This window comes from Melospiza melodia, chromosome 21 (genome assembly GCF_035770615.1).
Source record: "Melospiza melodia melodia isolate bMelMel2 chromosome 21, bMelMel2.pri, whole genome shotgun sequence".
In the NCBI taxonomy this organism is placed as follows: Eukaryota; Metazoa; Chordata; class Aves; order Passeriformes; family Passerellidae; genus Melospiza; species Melospiza melodia.
Genome location: NC_086214.1, coordinates 10,851,239 through 10,868,123, shown reverse-complemented (window position 1 = coordinate 10,868,123; position 16,885 = coordinate 10,851,239). Strand labels below are relative to the sequence as shown.

Genomic DNA, 16,885 nt, shown 5'->3' with positions numbered 1-16,885 from the left:
AATAAGATCAAACCTCACCATTAATACACCTTAAAAATACTGCATTTGAGGAATTTTAAGGTTTTATGCTGCATTAATGGTACAATTCCTCAAGAACAAGTGTGGATGAGAACTTAATGAAATGAGCAAAGGGCAGAATTTTGGGTGGCACAGCTCATTTGAGAAGCAAACACAGTGTGGAAAAAAGGCTCACAAAAGCAACAAAGTTTAAAATATCTTTGCATTAACAGATATTTAACTGCTTTTGTGCATGAAACAATCTTAATTACAAAGGAGAGAAATTCCATAAACAAGGCTATTATGTCAATAACAATATCTTTTTAAAGCAAGTCTCTAATTCAGCTCTAAGGCTCGGGACGTTGCTGTCTGGAGTTGGAAAACCAAAAGCAATTACAAAGGCACGCCTGCATCAGACAGTGGATATTAGTGGAGTCAGGCCATGGCTCTGGGACAGCATTTACTCTGTGCTTTTTCCCTTTTGGACATAACTGATCCAAACTCCTTTATTTTCTCAGTTGCAGTGCAGATGTCAGGAAGTTCACGCTGCTGGTGGACGTTTGCAGAGTGAATCATGGGGCACCACTTTCCATTTTGACAAAAACAACTGCTGCTCGGTCAACAAGATGCTGCTGATCAAATGGGTGGATGGAACTCCTGCAACTGCTGCCAAAAAGGCTCCACCAGCACAAGAAAGCTGTGTGAGCTGCCTTGGAGAACTGGGATTTATTTTTCCTTCCCTGCTCTTAAGGGACTACTCAGAGTTTCATGTTCCTACCCAACACCTGTGGCTACCAGCTTTGACCTGCAAGTGGAGAAAATGCTTGTTGCTGGGAGAGACTAGAATAATTTTATTTGGGTGAAAAAAGGCAGATAATGTTTTATGGAACGTGGAGTGCTACAGGAGACAAGAAAAACAGCTTCCTCTGGTGCCTATTGCCAAAATTTCAGAAGACCAGACAACAACTTGAGAATTTCCAAGGGAACAGCCACTGAGTCAGTCAAGAATAGAATTAGGAAACTGCCTGTTTCAAAAGTAACGCTGAAAGATGTGCCAGCATTTTTCAGTGTTTCTGTAATTTCCAAGTAAAACACTCAAGAGTTAACACACATTTATCTACTAAAAAAAAAAAAGCCAACCCGCAGAAAAAGTCAAAATGAGAAAGGAAATCTATGTAGCAAAGAAACACTCATCATATTTCATATACTTAAAATTAAAATTGCTGATCACTTTTGCACACATTTATGCAAAGTTTATTATTCTTTGCAATTTTCAAACATCTCTACTTCCTTAGGCATCATCTACAACCAAGGACAGCTTTCCTGCAGTCACTCTGTTATTCAAAACGTGGATAAATCTGAACATGCAAAAAAGGCAACACTGAGTGCTCTTCCCTGAAAGAGGACCATAAGACTTATACTGTTCTTTTCTACTAACTAATTTTCTTTATAATTTCAATGATTAAAAGCAAGAAAGGCTTAAGGGAAAGGGACTAACTTTCTATGTTATTACTCCTCGCTGTTAGTTTTCTGCTATATAGGTTATAATGTGGCACTCATTAACAATTCATAGAGAAATTACCATATTCAAGTAGCACGGCAAGTTTTTACTACCTACCCAGGCAAAATCCTGCCCAGCCCTGCTTGCTGCCTTTACTTATTGTCCCAGAGGGATCTCATGCTGGAAGAGCTGGCATTCTATCACCTAACGGGAGAGGAATTCCAACAGGTTGGAAGCTCCAAGGAGCCCGGAACAGAAGAACATGCCATTAAATCCCTGGCAGTGCAGAGCTGCGCAGCAACGCGAAGCTCTGGAGATGTGTGCTGGAGGCTGCCTTGGAATTAAAAACCCCGACGGGATTCTGGAGCAATGTCCCGCTGCTTTGAACTTCTCGGTGCTTTTCAGGGGGGTGGAAATGGGAGGTGGGAGGTGTCGGCTTGGTCTCGGAGGGGTTCCCGCTGGAAGTGCCGGCAGCCGGAACGGGAGCGGGGCTCTGGGATCCCCCCGAGCCACGGCAGCATCAGCGGGAACCGAACCAGGACAAACCCACAGAGCGAACTCGGGAAGCACCGGGAGCTCAGGATCCAGGAGAGGAACGAGCCCTCTGATGCAGAGCAGAATTACAGAAAAAAGGTTCTTGGCAAGATCTGATTCCCCAAGCAGCAACGCCCTGGAGTGCCCACCTCGGGTTTCCTCTCTGCATCTTTTACAGACACTCCATCAGTGTTGGTTCATCATTGCAGTAGCTTAATAACTCATCTATTTTACAGGTCAGGAAAGCACCTAAATTACTGAATAAATATCACAAATTAGCAAGAATCTACAGTGCTCATCGATTTTAGCTCCCATCTAAATCAGTAGTTTTGACAGACATGCACACAGAGGCACCCAGAAATTCACCAAAGCCAAATTTCTATGCTGATGTAATTAAATACAGAAAAAAAGGGAGAATCTAAATTAAAGCTCAACAATTCCTTTCTTTTAGACAGCTTGTAGGAACAAACATGTTTGCTACTGCTTAAACTTTTAAATCAGCTTAGCAGGCTTGAGAAATGGAACCAAGCTGAAATTTGAAGTGCCCAAACACCGAGACCCTCCCAGCATTAACCACAATGCTACAGAGGAACCATTAAGAAACAAGTAGTGGTATAAAGCAGGCAATTTTCATTCTGAGAGCCAGGTTCTGCTTTCAAGACTTCTTACAACATTATTTCCTTGGATCTCTTGGTTGGTGATCATAATCCCTTCAGATTTTAAACCCTTGGTGCAAATCTGGCACTCAAAAAACCTCATAACTAAAATGAATTAGAAGCATCCTTAAACTCAACAAAAAAAGATTTTGGCATGTGGCTCACGTTGCCTCCAGGGCAGGTAAGGACAAATATCAACACTTCACCAGCATGAGCTCATCCTGCAGGCACAATCTTCCCATCAAACGTGCTCAGTGCCACTCGTGCTGGCTCTGCTGTGCCAGAGTTCCCCCCACACACAAGGTGGAAGCAAACTGCTCCTCTCCTCAAAGTCTCATTTTCTCATGCACCAAACAGCTCACACCAGGGCAGAAGCCCCCTTTCCAAAAGCCCTAAATGCCCAGAAGCAGGAGGAACAGGGAAAGCAGCAGGATTAGGTGCTCAGTTTTCCATGTTTCTATAAAAGCAAGTGATAATTTAAAATCTCCAGCAGATCCTATAGTAGGAGGGCAATGAAGCAAGAGAACAGATTGCATGAAAAGGAAGATGTGCCCTATGGAGTTTGTGACCTGTTTACCATAAGTAAATAAATAAATGAAAGCAAAACAACCCCCTGAGGTGACAGTTTGCATGAGGGACATTAGTGACTCTGTCATGTGGAAGCCTATAGAAACAACTGTCATTACAGAGCAAGGGATTGATTTGCCACACAACAGGAACTCGGGAGAGAAAGCAGATGTGAAAGAAGGGAAGAGGAAGATTTGGAAATGAGGACAGCAGGGAAGTCACTCTGAATATTGCCCAGCTAACACCACTGCCCTGGTACTGAGCAGCTGAAGGGCAAGAGGAAAATGGAGCAGTTTGAGAACGCCATGAAATGAACAGAGAACACACAAGGCAGGTCAATTCTTTCTACTCCCCACCGAATCACTCAGCAGCCCTTCCTGCTCCTGTGGCAGGTGGAATATCACCATTTTGCATCCTTCATTAGGGTTAATTAGTTCACTTGCTGACAGTGCTGAAAGAAAGGCCAAGTGTTGGCTCAGCCAGAGGGAGTGACATCTTCCATTCCTGCAGGAGCCTGCTGCCCAAGGAAAGCCTGGGCTGTCCCTGCCCCTGGAATTGCCCTCTATTCCCTGATCTGAGGACAGGCTCCAGAATAAATCTTATTCCTTTCAGTTCCACTGCCATCCATTGCTATCAGAAATCAGGAATATGTTATTCTGTCCCCTTTGATCTCATTCAAACCGTGAAAACAACAGCCTAAGCATTTTGCCCTGCCGCATCTCGGGGAGCTGGAAACCTTTTACCAGCAAGAAATTCTTCCAGCAGTTACCATGGTGACTCTGGTAATAGATATTTAAAGGCAGCTCACTCATAATCACATTCATTAGATATCAGGAGGCTTTAGTAAGAAAGGCACAAAAAGCTTGAAACCAGGGAGCCAACCAGGCTTGGTGATGGTGTAGGAAATTTATGGAGAGGGAACTGCTTATCCCATCATTTAGCTGGACACAAAGGGCTCCTGTCCAAATCTGGAATGGCACTGAAGCTTGCAGAATACACTATTTTTAGTTTGTCAATTAAAAAATTGGATTAAAAAAATTTGTTCTGAAAGCCTCATTTCAATGGTGGTACTTCCATTAATCCTTTCAGAGTGGGCATTACCAGAAATATAAGAAACAGCTGTGCCACAGCTCCATCTCCAGTTAGGGCCAGGCTGCTGGCAATCTCCTGGTCTGCCATCACCTGGAAACTCCAATCTGGATAAAGCTCTCTGAGTTGACGAGATATGTTTGGTTATAGAAATGCTAAATCATTTATTTCTTTAGGTTTGAGCCCACAGCTTTCCAAGCCACTGGAACACAACCCAGAGAATCTGCAGAAGCAGATCTCCAGCCAGGGAGCCACTTCTCCAGCCTGTGTAACAGTCATCAAACTGAGATTTCCTTTCTCTTTTTGCTGCATATTTCCATGACAACTTTCCTGCAGTGTCAACTTCTTTCTCTTGGAAAGGTCTCTCAAAGAGAATTCAGGCTTCTATAGCAACAGCTGAAAGCCCTGGGAGATAATGATGCCTGGAACTTTTTTTAGACCATGCAAGTGTGTTTTAAATTTTATAGGTGAAAACAAAAATATGTGTAATATTGGGCAAACTGTGAAGAGGAGAAGGAGTACCTTGCTGAAGTGGAACAAACACAAAGAAACCACCTTATTTTCAAAAGGGATGCAGACTTTGAGATCTAAAACGTTAGGGAGAGCAGACAGGATCAAAGACTCATCTTGAAAAGCCACATCCTGTTCCTTCTCTCCGAGTTACAGAGCTCAGTCACAAGGAACGAGTCTCCTGATCCTAAAAGGAGATTTTAGTCCAAGATCTCTCTCTGCAGCCTATTTTATATTGACTTAAAGCAAAAAAAATGAAAGTCAGTCAGGATACCTTCTGAGTTTTAACTCCAATGTACCTGCCACCTATCTATAATCTAACCTTTTTCTTAGTACTTTAGCTGTTTGCCATGGTAGTGACACAGTATTCTCCAACACTGAGTGCTACTTTAGAAGGAAAAAAAACCAACTCAGCTGCACTCTCAATCAAATAAATTTGCTAAACTCATAAGCCAAGGAAAGTACAGAAGCTGAAGCAGCTTTCCTTCACTGAAATTAGATCTATTTCACAAAGCACTTCACTTCTCCAGTGCCCTCTCCAACCTAAAGTCTTTTAAAGAAAAAAAAAGACAAAACACTTTAACCTACATTCACAAGGTCAATGAGAGGTAGGAAAAGATTAAATTTATTGTAGAGATGAGAACACCACAGGGTGGAAACAAAGCCCAGCAGGTCCCAGCACCTTCCTTTTGCAGCCACTGGAAACCTCTTTGCTCCCAACAGGTGAGATCAGCATGTGACCACCTACAAAGCAGCCCCACTTTCTTCTGCTTGTGGTGATTAAAAGCTTTTCCTTTTTTCATTTAAATACTCATTAATTTATCTCCCCTTCTTCTCATCCACCCCTACATCAGGACAGTTCTGATAAGGAAAAGAAAGTGCCCAATGAGTGAAAAAGAATGGATTTGATCTAATTCTTGTTGACTTCCACCTTCAGTCACTTCTTGTCCAGCTGAACGACTTCAGAAAAGACTCTGGAACTGGCATTTTGACAAAATAAAACTGAGAACTGTGAAAACTTGTTTTAATTTTTTAATAGCACTGCTAGAGTCTATTCAAAACCTGGGAACCCTACCACCAAGACACATATGCAAAACCAGGATTTCTGACAAACACCTCATTATTTCCAAGATTTATCCTGTCTGGAGAAGAACTGAAGCGTGGGAGTCACTGAGTCACTGCAAAGGTCAAGTGAGACGCAACGATTCGGTGTCTCCGTGTGCTGCCCTCTGCTGAAACAGACACCGAGCTCGGCATCGTCTGTGCCCGCTGCTGCCGTCACACTCACCCGAACTCACAGTGTTTCATTTCCTGGGACCGTGAAATACACGAAATAAAAATAACCCGAGCTCTTGCACAGCTCCAGGATAAAGGAGTGGATGGAACAGGAACAGGGTCGGATGGTCAGGTTCACAGGCTTGGAAATAAGAAACAGCTGAAAGTTTCATTTAAACATCTTGTTTATCAAAGATGTTGAACCCTCATAGTCCCTCTCAAATCCCTAATCCTCCATCTGATTTCACCCACACGAAAAATCTGTTCAGGCAGATGAGATTATTCAAATACTCAGGCACCGGAATTTGTTCGTATGTAGAACAGAGTGGGGAAAGGAGAAAACTATTAAATATCTAAGAGGAAAAATAGCCTCTAATTACACATTAATATCCATAAATAAATATATTTTATAGAACCATGTTTACAAAATTCTTGCTTAAATATTTACAAACAAATAGTAACCTAGCATTTTCTCCTAAACTCAGGGAAAGAGGAAAGAAAGTCAAAGCAATATTTCAACTATACATTAAACTCTCAGTGCTGAAAATCCCAGCCCAACATACATGTTTTTTCCCTTTAGGCCTTTGGAAATTAGGCTTTGCTATGAGACTTCAGCAAGGTTATTTTGGTTCAAGAAGATTGAAATCTTAAGTTGAGGTTTCCTTAGGGAGACCATCCTGCCAGCATCCTCAAGATCCTGCTGTAGTAGATTTTAACCACGTGCTTTTGCATGCGATTTGACCTTAAAAATGAAAAGAAGCGGGGCAAATACCCCCAGCCAACAAACAAAAATCCCAAACAAACAACAAAAATCCTGTATTTTACAAAAACCCAAGGACAAAAAAAAAAAAAAAAAAAAAAAAAAAAAAGAGGGAATAGCAGCGGGCAGGTGGTGCAGCCAGTAGAGGGCAGTGGGATTTAGAGGAAAGTTGTTGAACTTCGTCTAATGAAGTATTTGAAGTGATAAAATCATCCATTTAAATCGTTATTTGAACCTACCTACACTAAGACATAGGCAGGAGAGAGAAAAAAAGAACCAAAATAGAAACGAAATTTTATTACTTTAAGACCTCTAAAAAGTCGTATTTCAGGGTAGGAAGATTTCATACTAAATGCATCATTTACTTAATTTTGAAAGCAATTTTCAATTACTGAAATACAATAATTCCATGCATCCTATTGGAACCAAGACAACTATTTCTCATAGATTTTAAGACCTATGGGTTACTTCAAATAGAAAAATATCAAATAAGAAGAAAGGTACTTTTAAGGCACACCTATTGTTATTTGTGAAGATGAAAACAGGTTCTAATCAACAAGAAAGTAAAACAGGTGAAGAAAAAGCAACACAAGCAGGAAACATAGATTTTTTTAAAAAAAAAATGCTTCTTATTTACCAAAAGGAAAAGCAACATTCTCACCTTATCACCAAACAGAACAGCTCCCCAGAGCTAAGGTTCGTGCATTATTTGACACCAGCCCAGTTTGCATTTTGCGACGGAATATTGTGGATGTCCTCAGAGCCCTTTTGAGCTACACGAGTCCTGAAGCAACACCGCTGCCCCACGCCAGAGGGGACCGAGCTGTCCCCGGGGCGCAGCCGGGGATGTCCCGGTGCTCCGTGGCACCGTGGGGACACCATTGCCAGGCTCGGGTGCCTCGGGCCGTGCCATGAGGGAGCCCCGATGCCCTCCGAGCCTCGCCAGAGCTGCGGGAGCCCCGATGCCCTCGAGCCCCTCATGGGCTGCAGGAGCCGCTCTGCCCCCCGAGCCCCGCCGGAGCTGCGGGAGCGCCGCTGCCCCTCAGAGCCCCGCTGCCCTCAGAGCCCCCCGGGGGATGCGGGAGCCCCGCTGCCCTCAGAGCCCCCCTGAGCTGCGGGAGCCCCGCTGCCCTTAGAGCCCCCAGGGGGATGCGGGAGCCCCGCTGCCCTCAGAGCCCCCCGGGGGATGCGGGAGCCCCGCTGCCCTCAGAGCCCCCAGGGGGATGCGGGAGCCCCGCTGCCCTTAGAGCCCCCCTGAGCTGCGGGAGCCCCGCTGCCCTCAGAGCCCCCAGGGGGATGCGGGAGCCCCGCTGCCCTCCGAGCCCCCCTGAGCTGCGGGAGCCCCGCTGCCCTCAGAGCCCCCAGGGGGATGCGGGAGCCCCGCTGCCCTCAGAGCCCCCAGGGGGATGCGGGAGCCCCGCTGCCCTCAGAGCCCCCAGGGGGATGCGGGAGCCCCGCTGCCCTCAGAGCCCCCAGGGGGATGCGGGAGCCCCGCTGCCCTCAGAGCCCCCAGGGGGATGCGGGAGCCCCGCTGCCCTCCGAGCCCCCCGGGGGCTGCGGGAACCCCGCTGCCCACCGAGCCCCGGCTGGGCTCCGGCGGGGCGCTGCGAGGACAGGCAGCGCCCGCCCCGTGCGGGACCTGTTGCCCCCAGACACCGGCGCGGGGCTGGAGTCAGCGGCGGGGAGGATACGGGGACACGGCGGCGACACCGCGACACCTCACCCGCTGCCCGCACCTCAGCCACTGAGGGCACAGTGGTCCCGCACTGCGGCACCTCAGCGCTCCCCCAGCAGCGGGATGCCCGGCGCGAGGCTGCCGGTTCTGCTCAGCCCAACCGGTGCCCCTGCGCTGCCCGCATCTCCCCGCGCTCACCTGCAGCCGCCGCTGCCGCCGCCGCGCTCGGGGATGCTCCGCAGCCGGAGCCCTCACCTCACCTGCACCGGCCGCACCGGCCACCAGGGGGCTGGCCCACGGCATGCCGGGTAATGTAGTCCCCTGGCTGCCTGGGACGGCCAATCCCCGCTGCGCGCCGCGGAGCGTGCCGGGAGTGGTAGTTCTTCCCGGAGGCGTCGGCGCGGGGCAGACTGGGAGTTGTAGTCAAAAAGCTGCGGTGCGCAGCGGCTTCTCCCAGCTGTGGAACTACAACTCCCGTGCGCCCCCGCTGCGGTGGATCGAGCAGGCCCGGACGCGGCGCCGAGCGGCCGTGGGTGTGCATGGCCATCATGGCGGCCCCGCCGCCCTCAGCGCCGGGAGAGCCGGCGCCGCCGCCGCCGCCGCCGCCGCTGCAGTACAGCCTCCTGCTGCAGCACCTCGTGGGCGACAAGCGGCAGCCCCGCGTCTGGGACCCCGCCGTCTTCGGCGGAATCCCCTGCCCGCCCAAGAGCGAGGAGCAGAAGATGGTGGAGCGGGTCATGGAGAGCTGCCCCTTCAAGGCGGCGCTGGCTTGTGTGGGAGGTGCGGCGGCTCTGGGGTCGTTCGGGGGTCCCTGTAGCGTCGGGAGAGGGGCGGATGGAGAAAAGACTGCAGTGCCCTTGTTTGATTTCCCTCCTAAGCCTCCTCCAGTGCCTGTCGCATGTCGAGGCAGCGATCTGTGTCTGCCTTCCTTGGAGATGCTCATGGCCTTTCCTCACACAGCCCGGGCTGTCACAGGTGTCCACAGCACCGAGGGATTCCTGCCCTGTCATAGACAGCCGGGGCAGAGCCGCTTCATTGCCTGCGGGGAATGCGCTGCTCCAGCCCAGCCAAGTTAATTTCATTGTTTATCTCTCACAGGGTTTGTTCTGGGAGGTGCGTTCGGTATCTTCACAGCTGGCATCGACACCAACGTGGGGTTTGATCCCAAGGATCCCTACCGCACGCCCACGGCCAAAGAGGTGCTCAAGGACATGGGGCAGCGAGGCATCTCCTACGCCAAGAACTTCGCCATCGTGGGCGCCATGTTCTCCTGCACGGAATGCGTGGTGGAATCTGTGAGTAAGAGCCTCTCAACCATTAATAAATGTTTTCTGGTACCCTTTAGAATCCTCTACTAGGTCCAAATAAGTATATATATCCTCTTTGTAATAGGGCAGTGGAGTAGGCTGCTTTGTTCTTTCTTGGCCAACAAAGCTTTTCAGCTTTGAGATCTGTCTTCAGAGCTGCTGTTCTCTGACAGAATGAAGAACTCTTCTGCAGTAGCAACATCCTTTAAGTCTTAGATGTATTGGCAAGCATAGGCATTACTTTTTAAAACCCTAGCTACAAGTGCTTGTGTAAAATGTCAGACTGTGAGTTGCAAGATGGTAATTTGAGTGTCTAAAAATTCCATATGCAGAAAGGGATTTGATGAAAGTTCTTGAGTAACAGGCTGGTTTTCATCTGGCCCCTACAGTCAGAAATTACCTTTTGCAGCTCAGTGGTAAATCTGTCATCTGTTTTTTTTAATAGGAAAATTACCCTGTTATGAATTTGAGTCCTGCCTTTTAATTGAAAGGCACAATGAGTTAAGAAGTGTAACTTATCTGGAAGAAAAGTGTATCTGCTTGCACAGCAGAGCAGAACAAAGATATCTCTGCACTGGTGAAAATCCAGCATGTCCTGGCTATGGCAATAGTCCATCTTTGTCAGCAAGTGCTGTGACTCTCACTGTGCAAAGGACCAGGCTCAGGGCTGCTCTCATGTGGCTGTTGCACTTTTAGACTCAGGGCTGTGTTCTGTCCTGCCTCACCTGAGGATCCTTCCCACAGCACTGCATTGCACCACATGGATTTGTCTCACCTCTCCCAGTTCCCTTCTCCTTCCTCCCTTCCCTGCCCTGCGAGTCTGGGAGTGCAGGGCCATCTGCTGAGAGCAGAGGGAAGAACACCCTCAGCTGAGAAGGGGATGTAAGGGCATTTAACCTTTCTTGCTGTTAGCACAGATGCTGAGTGTTATTCCATATTTCCTTGTTGGCTGTGATTTGTAACCCCACAGTATCGTGGGAAGTCGGACTGGAAGAACAGCGTTATCAGCGGCTGCATCACGGGAGGAGCCATCGGCTTCAGAGGTTGGTGGTGCCTGCTTGGAGCTGTTTCTGTGATAAGAGTGGGTTTGGTTATGCAGCACACGATGTTTTCAGTGCAGCACACACACCACAAACCTCCTTGCGTGGGGATGTGGTGAGGCCAGAGTGAGAGTGTGCTCCGGACTGGCAGAGCTGTCAGCTCCAAGAATAAGTGGGGATAAGGAAGGGTTGGTCATAGAGGAAAATCAACAAAATTCACTTGAAAGAAAAGTCAGGAGGTGGTGGTGGCTGTCCACACTCTTCTGTGGTGTCATGGGAGAGAGCCAAAAATACAGACAGAAGCTGTTAACTTAGCTTTACACATCTGCCATTTCACTGTCTCCGCTACTCTTCTTTGAAATTAGAACTAAAGAGCTCTCTTCATTTGTACCATGTGTAAAATGCTTTTCTCCTTTCTCATGTATCAGTTCAAACAGACAATTCTACTTACATGTGAATGAGGAGTGGGGTTTTAGTCCAGCAGCACTAGTGGAGATTTTCCTTTAGTGGTAACATCTGGGAAAATGCCCAAGTAGGAGAGAGCTGCTCTGCTCATCAGAAATATCAAACTTCTCTCTCTCTCCTTAAGAAAAATAACAGTCCCGTTTTAAGAAGCACAAACAAAAAGAAAGCTCTTGAAAGTGCTTCTAATTGAGCTTGTTAAGTTGTGTTTGTCCTAGACCTAATCCTCTTAGAGCTGTCAGAGCAGTGGCTGCTCTTCCTCTCCCTCCTAACCCCACCAAGGCACTTGCAGGGCTCAGATGAGAGCACAGTAAAGTCAGCAGTGGCCACGGGAGGGTTTGTACATCAGGCAGTGTCACTGTCCCCTGGGAGGGCACTGCCAGGTTCCTGCTGCTGTGAGCACAAGTTAGTGGGCATAAGAATATTTCCCCTGCTTTGTCTCATGGTCCCCACCCTTGCCTTGCAGCGGGGCTGAAGGCCGGCGTGATCGGCTGCGGAGGATTCGCCGCTTTCTCCGCCGCAGTCGATTACTACCTGCGGTAACAGCCAGGAGCAACAGTCCCTGTGCAGTGCTGCTGCTGAGAGCCTGCACCACGGCACAAGCACCAGGCTTACCTTTCCACTGCCTCTGGAGTCGGGGTGGCGCCGGCCACTGTGTGAATGACTAACAGCGACCTGGCTGCGAGCCCTGGCGAGCTGCTGCAGGCAGGCTTGCGGGAGCAGGGGAGCATGGAGCCAGGCACAGAGCAGCATCTCCAGGACACATCAGCTGACTGTCAGTTTCCAGGAAACATGCCTGGACTCTGAGCTCTTTCGATCCTTTGGGGCTGATTTTGATTAAGTCTGTTGCTGGCATCAAAAGAAGGCAGGAGGACAGTCTTTGAAGAGAAATGCGGCGATTTAGGTTGTCACATATTTGAAGGTGCTGCAAGTGTTTTAACAGTCACCAGTTTGCAGCTTGCTACTCTGTTGGGGAGAGGTAAGATCCTGTGGAGAAATAAGCTTGTTCCAGGCTTTTCTTAAAATATCATCTGAACACAAACCACCATCTGTACAACTTGTCTTATTTCAAGTACAGAGATGAGCGCCAGATTTCTTTACCATGTTTTAAAGGGAAAAGCAGAAAGGAATCCTTACCCTTAGAGCTGTGGTTACTGGCAGATGAACAGAACAGTTTAAGGGAAAAAAAAGAGGTTGTTGCTGAAGTATAATTCTCTGTAGCCACTTGGCCAGCCTGATTTAACCTCACTGTGGGAGTGCAATCTTGCTACTGCTTTAATTGCCCCAGGCACACCCCATTAGTTCCAGCAGTTTGATAGTGAGACTTAGAAAGCAGAGCTGTGAGAATAAACCAGTGTTTGACAGATAACTGGGCACCCACTCAGCACACAGCCTGCTTCCCATCACATCCCTGTGCCACCTCCAAGTGCCCCAGTGTTACTTACACAGGGAGAAGTGAGTGGTTTTTCTCAGCTCAGTTTTTTTCTGAGCCCAAAATTGGTGCTGAAATCAAAACATCTGTTTGTTAGCTCAAGGAGCTGCCGCCTCTCTGATTGGTGTTCTCTCTGCCCTCCTGCTCTTCTAACCAAGCTCTGTTCTCAGACCTCAGAGGGTCATTTTTAACCTTCACTGAGCCACTCCATAAAGGCAAACACTCCCTCTGATCTTTTTGAGGCCGTGGCAATTCAGATGCAGTGCACACAACTAATAGGGATTCTCCCACTCACCTCCCCTCCTTTGCATCCACAGTTGGACATCCCAGAACAGTGACAGCCCTTGTTGACCTGGAAGAGCAGCACTAGCAGTGTGTTTTGGCTGGTACAGTGGTCAGTTTGGAGGCACATTGGCTCCCATTCCCACATGGAAAGAAGTGGGGAGACAGCAAGCACCATGTGATCTATCAGATGAGGTTTCCAGATCTCCTGATGTCCCTTGCTGTGCCTGTTCAATATCCTCAGGCCAGAAGCTGTGCAAGTCAGCTGAATTTTAAGCTTGAGTAATTCTAGGCTGATTAAACAGCCTGGCTCCAGACAGTCCAGGGTTTTTTCCTCCAAAATGCAAGGATGTAGCCCAAACCATAAGAAGTCTCTTCAAAGATTGCCTGGCACAATGCCTGTGCTTATACCACTGGCTTGAAGTGCAACTAGCAAGAATTCCACGACAGAAAGAAGAAGCTGTGATGCCAAAGTGATCAGTTAGTGCAAACAGCAACACCACAGGGCTTCTTTTGTGCAAATATCGGGGCTTTGCATTTTTATTAACATTTTTTTTCTCCTCACGAGGTTTTACAGCCATTTAAAGTTTATAATCTACAGAAATTGAAACAGAACACAAACAAAAATATATCCTTAACAACTTTTGAAAGTCAAATATTAATTAACAGTTCTATTCTACCTGTAGCTGCAAGAGTCCACCCCCCTCTTTTCCTTCCTGTAGGGACAAGCAAAAGCCAGTCATGGGGACAGCCACAGCCTGCTGTGCTGGGCTGTGGGGACCAGGCCTCCAGCCACTGTCACAGGGGGAGATTTGGCTGTACAGAGTCTCCATCTGGAATGACAGAGAGTGGACAGAGACTTGGACACATGTAACAAATCAGACACACACAGGGATCTGTTGTGCAGTCAGATCTAAAGCTCGGCCTCCTTACTGGGTCCAGGGCCAAGACAGACGCCTGGTTATTTTCTGCAGTGCTGTTTCCCTTCTGTTGAGCTGGTAGTCAAGAGGAGCAGGGTCTGGAGTGTGAGCCCTTTGGAGGGGGACTGAGACCTCCCCTCCTTGGTTGCTTTGCTGGTGCAGGGCTGGCAGGTGCTGCCTTCCCCAGGGAGGGGGCTGAGGACATACCTGGTGCATCAGTGGCTGGGCTCTACCTGGAACAGTCCAATAGCTGGGAGGGTAAAGGCAACGCTGCTGTGGGGGACAGGCTTGGTCACTTCTCATCCATCTCCATTTGGCACAGGAGAGCACAGGGCCAACGCAGTCGGGGACATGGGGGGGCTTTTCCCACAAGAACACGGACTCAGCTCACAGAGCGAAAGGTTTTGTGTCCCAACAGGTACCAACACCTACATGGGAGCGTGGGGGGCATCCCAGGAGCCAAGCACTGGGGCAGCCTGTCCTGCCCTGGGACATGGCCTGACAGCTCTAGCCATCAGCTTGGGAGGGAGGGGTCACTGGAGCCACTAACAAACAAACCTGAGCTGGCTGGGCACGGCTAATCCAGCAGCAACCACTTTGGGAGAAAGACAGAACAAAGCACTTCTGCCTTCAGTCACGAGGGCCATGAAGGCTTTCCTCCTCCCATCCTTCTGTGCTGGTTCCCAGGCTGGGTGACCATCCAGCTGCTGCAGAGCACTTGCCTCTGGCAGCCAGGCTGCCACCGAGGCAGGGCCATGTGCTGCCATGTGCTCAGTGCAGCAGGGAAGGCCAAGGAAGGGGTAAAACATCTCCTTGTCCCCGTGGCCACGGGAGGGATGCTGTGCCACGGGGTGCATGCAGTGCTCATGGCAGTGCTGGGCTGGCAGGGGCGTGAGTGCCTCACTATGGCAGAGACAGAACTGTACAGCAGATACCCCGTTCCCCACCAAACTTCCAAATTGGGGAAATGTGCGACCACATCAGTGCCAGAGCAGACGTGGGGTCAGCCCATGGTGCAGAAAGCAAACCTGCCTCTGGCTGGCCATCCTTGCAGCCTGCTGTGGATCCAGACCAGCACAGCACCTCTGGCTCCAGCCTTGTGTGAGGGGTTACCCCATAACTACTCAGAGGCGAAATCCAGCGAGGGGAGGAACCGCCACGCCACACACACACAGGCAAAGCACGGGGCTGGAGAGGGGACTGGCCTGAAACACCCAGAGGAGCCGTGGCAGGCAGGAAGCAGCACCCTGCTCCTCTGCCCTCGGGGTCGCAGTTTGCTCGGAGCAGAGCAGGATCCAGGCACAGGGTCCGACGTTTGCGCAGGCAGCGAAGCCAAAGCGGGGCCGGTGTCACCGTCACCAGGGAGAGAGGGAGGGAGGCCCGTGAGCTCCCGGCCTCGGAGCGAGCCAGTGCTGCACATGCAGGCGTGGGCAGGGAGCTGGGCAGCAAACAGGCACTCGTGGGGCACTGCAGGCTTCAGGCAGGGGGTGCCTGGTAGGAGTGAGCGGGCAGGAAGGAGTCCAGGAGAAAACTAGCCAAGGGGAAGCCTGTGTCCACAGCCCTTGTCAGTCACTACCTCTTCCGTTGAGCAAATATACATAAAAACAATCCTTGAACACAAGAAGGGACATGAGACACGACTACTTTACAGAGAGGGCCTGGCACCTGCTGGGACCGGGCCACTGGAACATGATTGTACAGGAGCTGCAGGCAGCACCGTCCTGGGTGTGGGCTGGTCTCCCTTGGGGGCTGTGGTCCAGTCCGTGTCCCCCAGCAGGGAGCTGGAGTGTTTGCAGCTGGTGCCTTCTGCCTGCAGGCTACACGTCCGTGGAGAAGTAAAGTGTGTTGCGTTTGAGCTCGCTGAAGGAGATGGGAGGATGCTGCAGGTAGTAGAGAAGGACCTGGACCTGTAGAAGGTAAATGGGGGGTGTTACTACAGAAGAGGAAAGAGCTGCCACCTCCCAGCTTGTCCCATCCAGCAAAAAGTAACAAATCTACCCAGACAGGCAGGTGAACCCCTCCAGTACCCAGCTCTTACCTGGGCCATCACATCGTGGGACCAGATGTCAGAGGCCAAGGTGAGGTGCGCCTTGCTTTCCCCCTCTGAGGGTCTCAGAAGTGTCGGCCCAAAAACCGTGGCCAGATTGTGGAGAGACATTTTGTTGATAGGTTCCTTTTCAGCCACCCTGTGGGGTGAAAAGGAGAGAGGCAGTGTCAGCCCCTAACGATGCTCAGGAGTGGGGAGCCACGGGGTGATGTGGAGGCCGAGGGCTGCTCTCCCTTCTCCCAGCAGAAGTGGGGCACCTCTAGCTTTCCACTGCCCTCTGCAGCCCTCAGAAAAGCCAGGTGCAGGGCAGGGAGCTCTGCCCCCTTCACGGCCTCTGCTGGAGCTGCTGGGCCTGGCTGGGAGCCCTGGGTGTGATGTGGCAGCAACCAAGCCCTGACTCCTGCACTGCGGGGCCTCCACCCTTCCCCAGCCCGCAGGGCATGGGAGCCCTGCACAGCCCCTGCCCCCTGCACCCACTCCCCTCGAGGCTCCCTGCCCCACCAGCCCCGTGGGAGCCCTGCCAGCACGGAGGGAAGCAGGACCACAACATTGCCATGTTAGGAGGCAGCTGTGCTCCCCGGCACAGGCTGCTCGCTTGAGCCCCGGCCAGGGGAGCAGATGTGGGAACTGGCTGTGCCCGGTTCTCAGGATGGAAATGGATTTTTCCTTCTCCATCCCCCAGCATCAATCACTTTTTCTGTTTGGTTTTAGCCAAACCAGAGGAACAGAAAAAAAAATTTAATGATGCAAGTAACATGAGCCACGAGCCCCAGCTCTGGCCAGGCTCCGTTCTGCTCTGCTGCCCTTCCACAGCCCTGTACCTTCCCTGGG

At 50.0% G+C, this 16,885-nt stretch overlaps 2 protein-coding genes across 4 annotated transcripts in view; one reads left to right on the top strand and one right to left on the bottom strand.

Moving 5' to 3' along the window:
• The first annotated feature begins 9,103 nt into the window (after positions 1-9,103).
• Positions 9,104-12,418, top strand: TIMM22 (translocase of inner mitochondrial membrane 22). Its single transcript, XM_063173976.1, has 4 exons — positions 9,104-9,344; positions 9,663-9,859; positions 10,842-10,914; positions 11,840-12,418. The coding sequence occupies exons 1-4, from the start codon at positions 9,104-9,106 to the stop codon at positions 11,914-11,916; spliced, it is 588 nt and encodes a 195-aa protein (XP_063030046.1). The 3' UTR covers positions 11,917-12,418.
• Positions 12,419-13,595: 1,177 nt separating this feature from the next.
• ABR (ABR activator of RhoGEF and GTPase) overlaps positions 13,596-16,885 on the bottom strand; it is a 29,902-nt gene continuing 26,612 nt past the window's right edge. For all 3 annotated transcript variants that reach the window (XM_063173972.1, XM_063173973.1, XM_063173974.1), the window contains 2 exons: positions 16,046-16,193; positions 13,596-15,914 (listed from right to left, as the gene is read on the bottom strand). In XM_063173972.1, coding sequence (XP_063030042.1) covers positions 15,825-15,914; positions 16,046-16,193 — 238 coding nt within the window. In that variant the 3' untranslated portion in view covers positions 13,596-15,824. The remainder of the gene's footprint in view (positions 15,915-16,045; positions 16,194-16,885) is intronic.

Coding starts and splice junctions, on each gene's coding strand:
- TIMM22 (XM_063173976.1), top strand. CDS start 9,104: ATGGCCATCATGGCGGCCCCGCCGCCCTCAGCGCCGGGAGAGCCGGCG. Junction 9,345..9,662: donor GGCGCTGGCTTGTGTGGGAG/GTGCGGCGGCTC, acceptor TATCTCTCACAG/GGTTTGTTCTGGGAGGTGCG. Junction 9,860..10,841: donor CGGAATGCGTGGTGGAATCT/GTGAGTAAGAGC, acceptor GTAACCCCACAG/TATCGTGGGAAGTCGGACTG.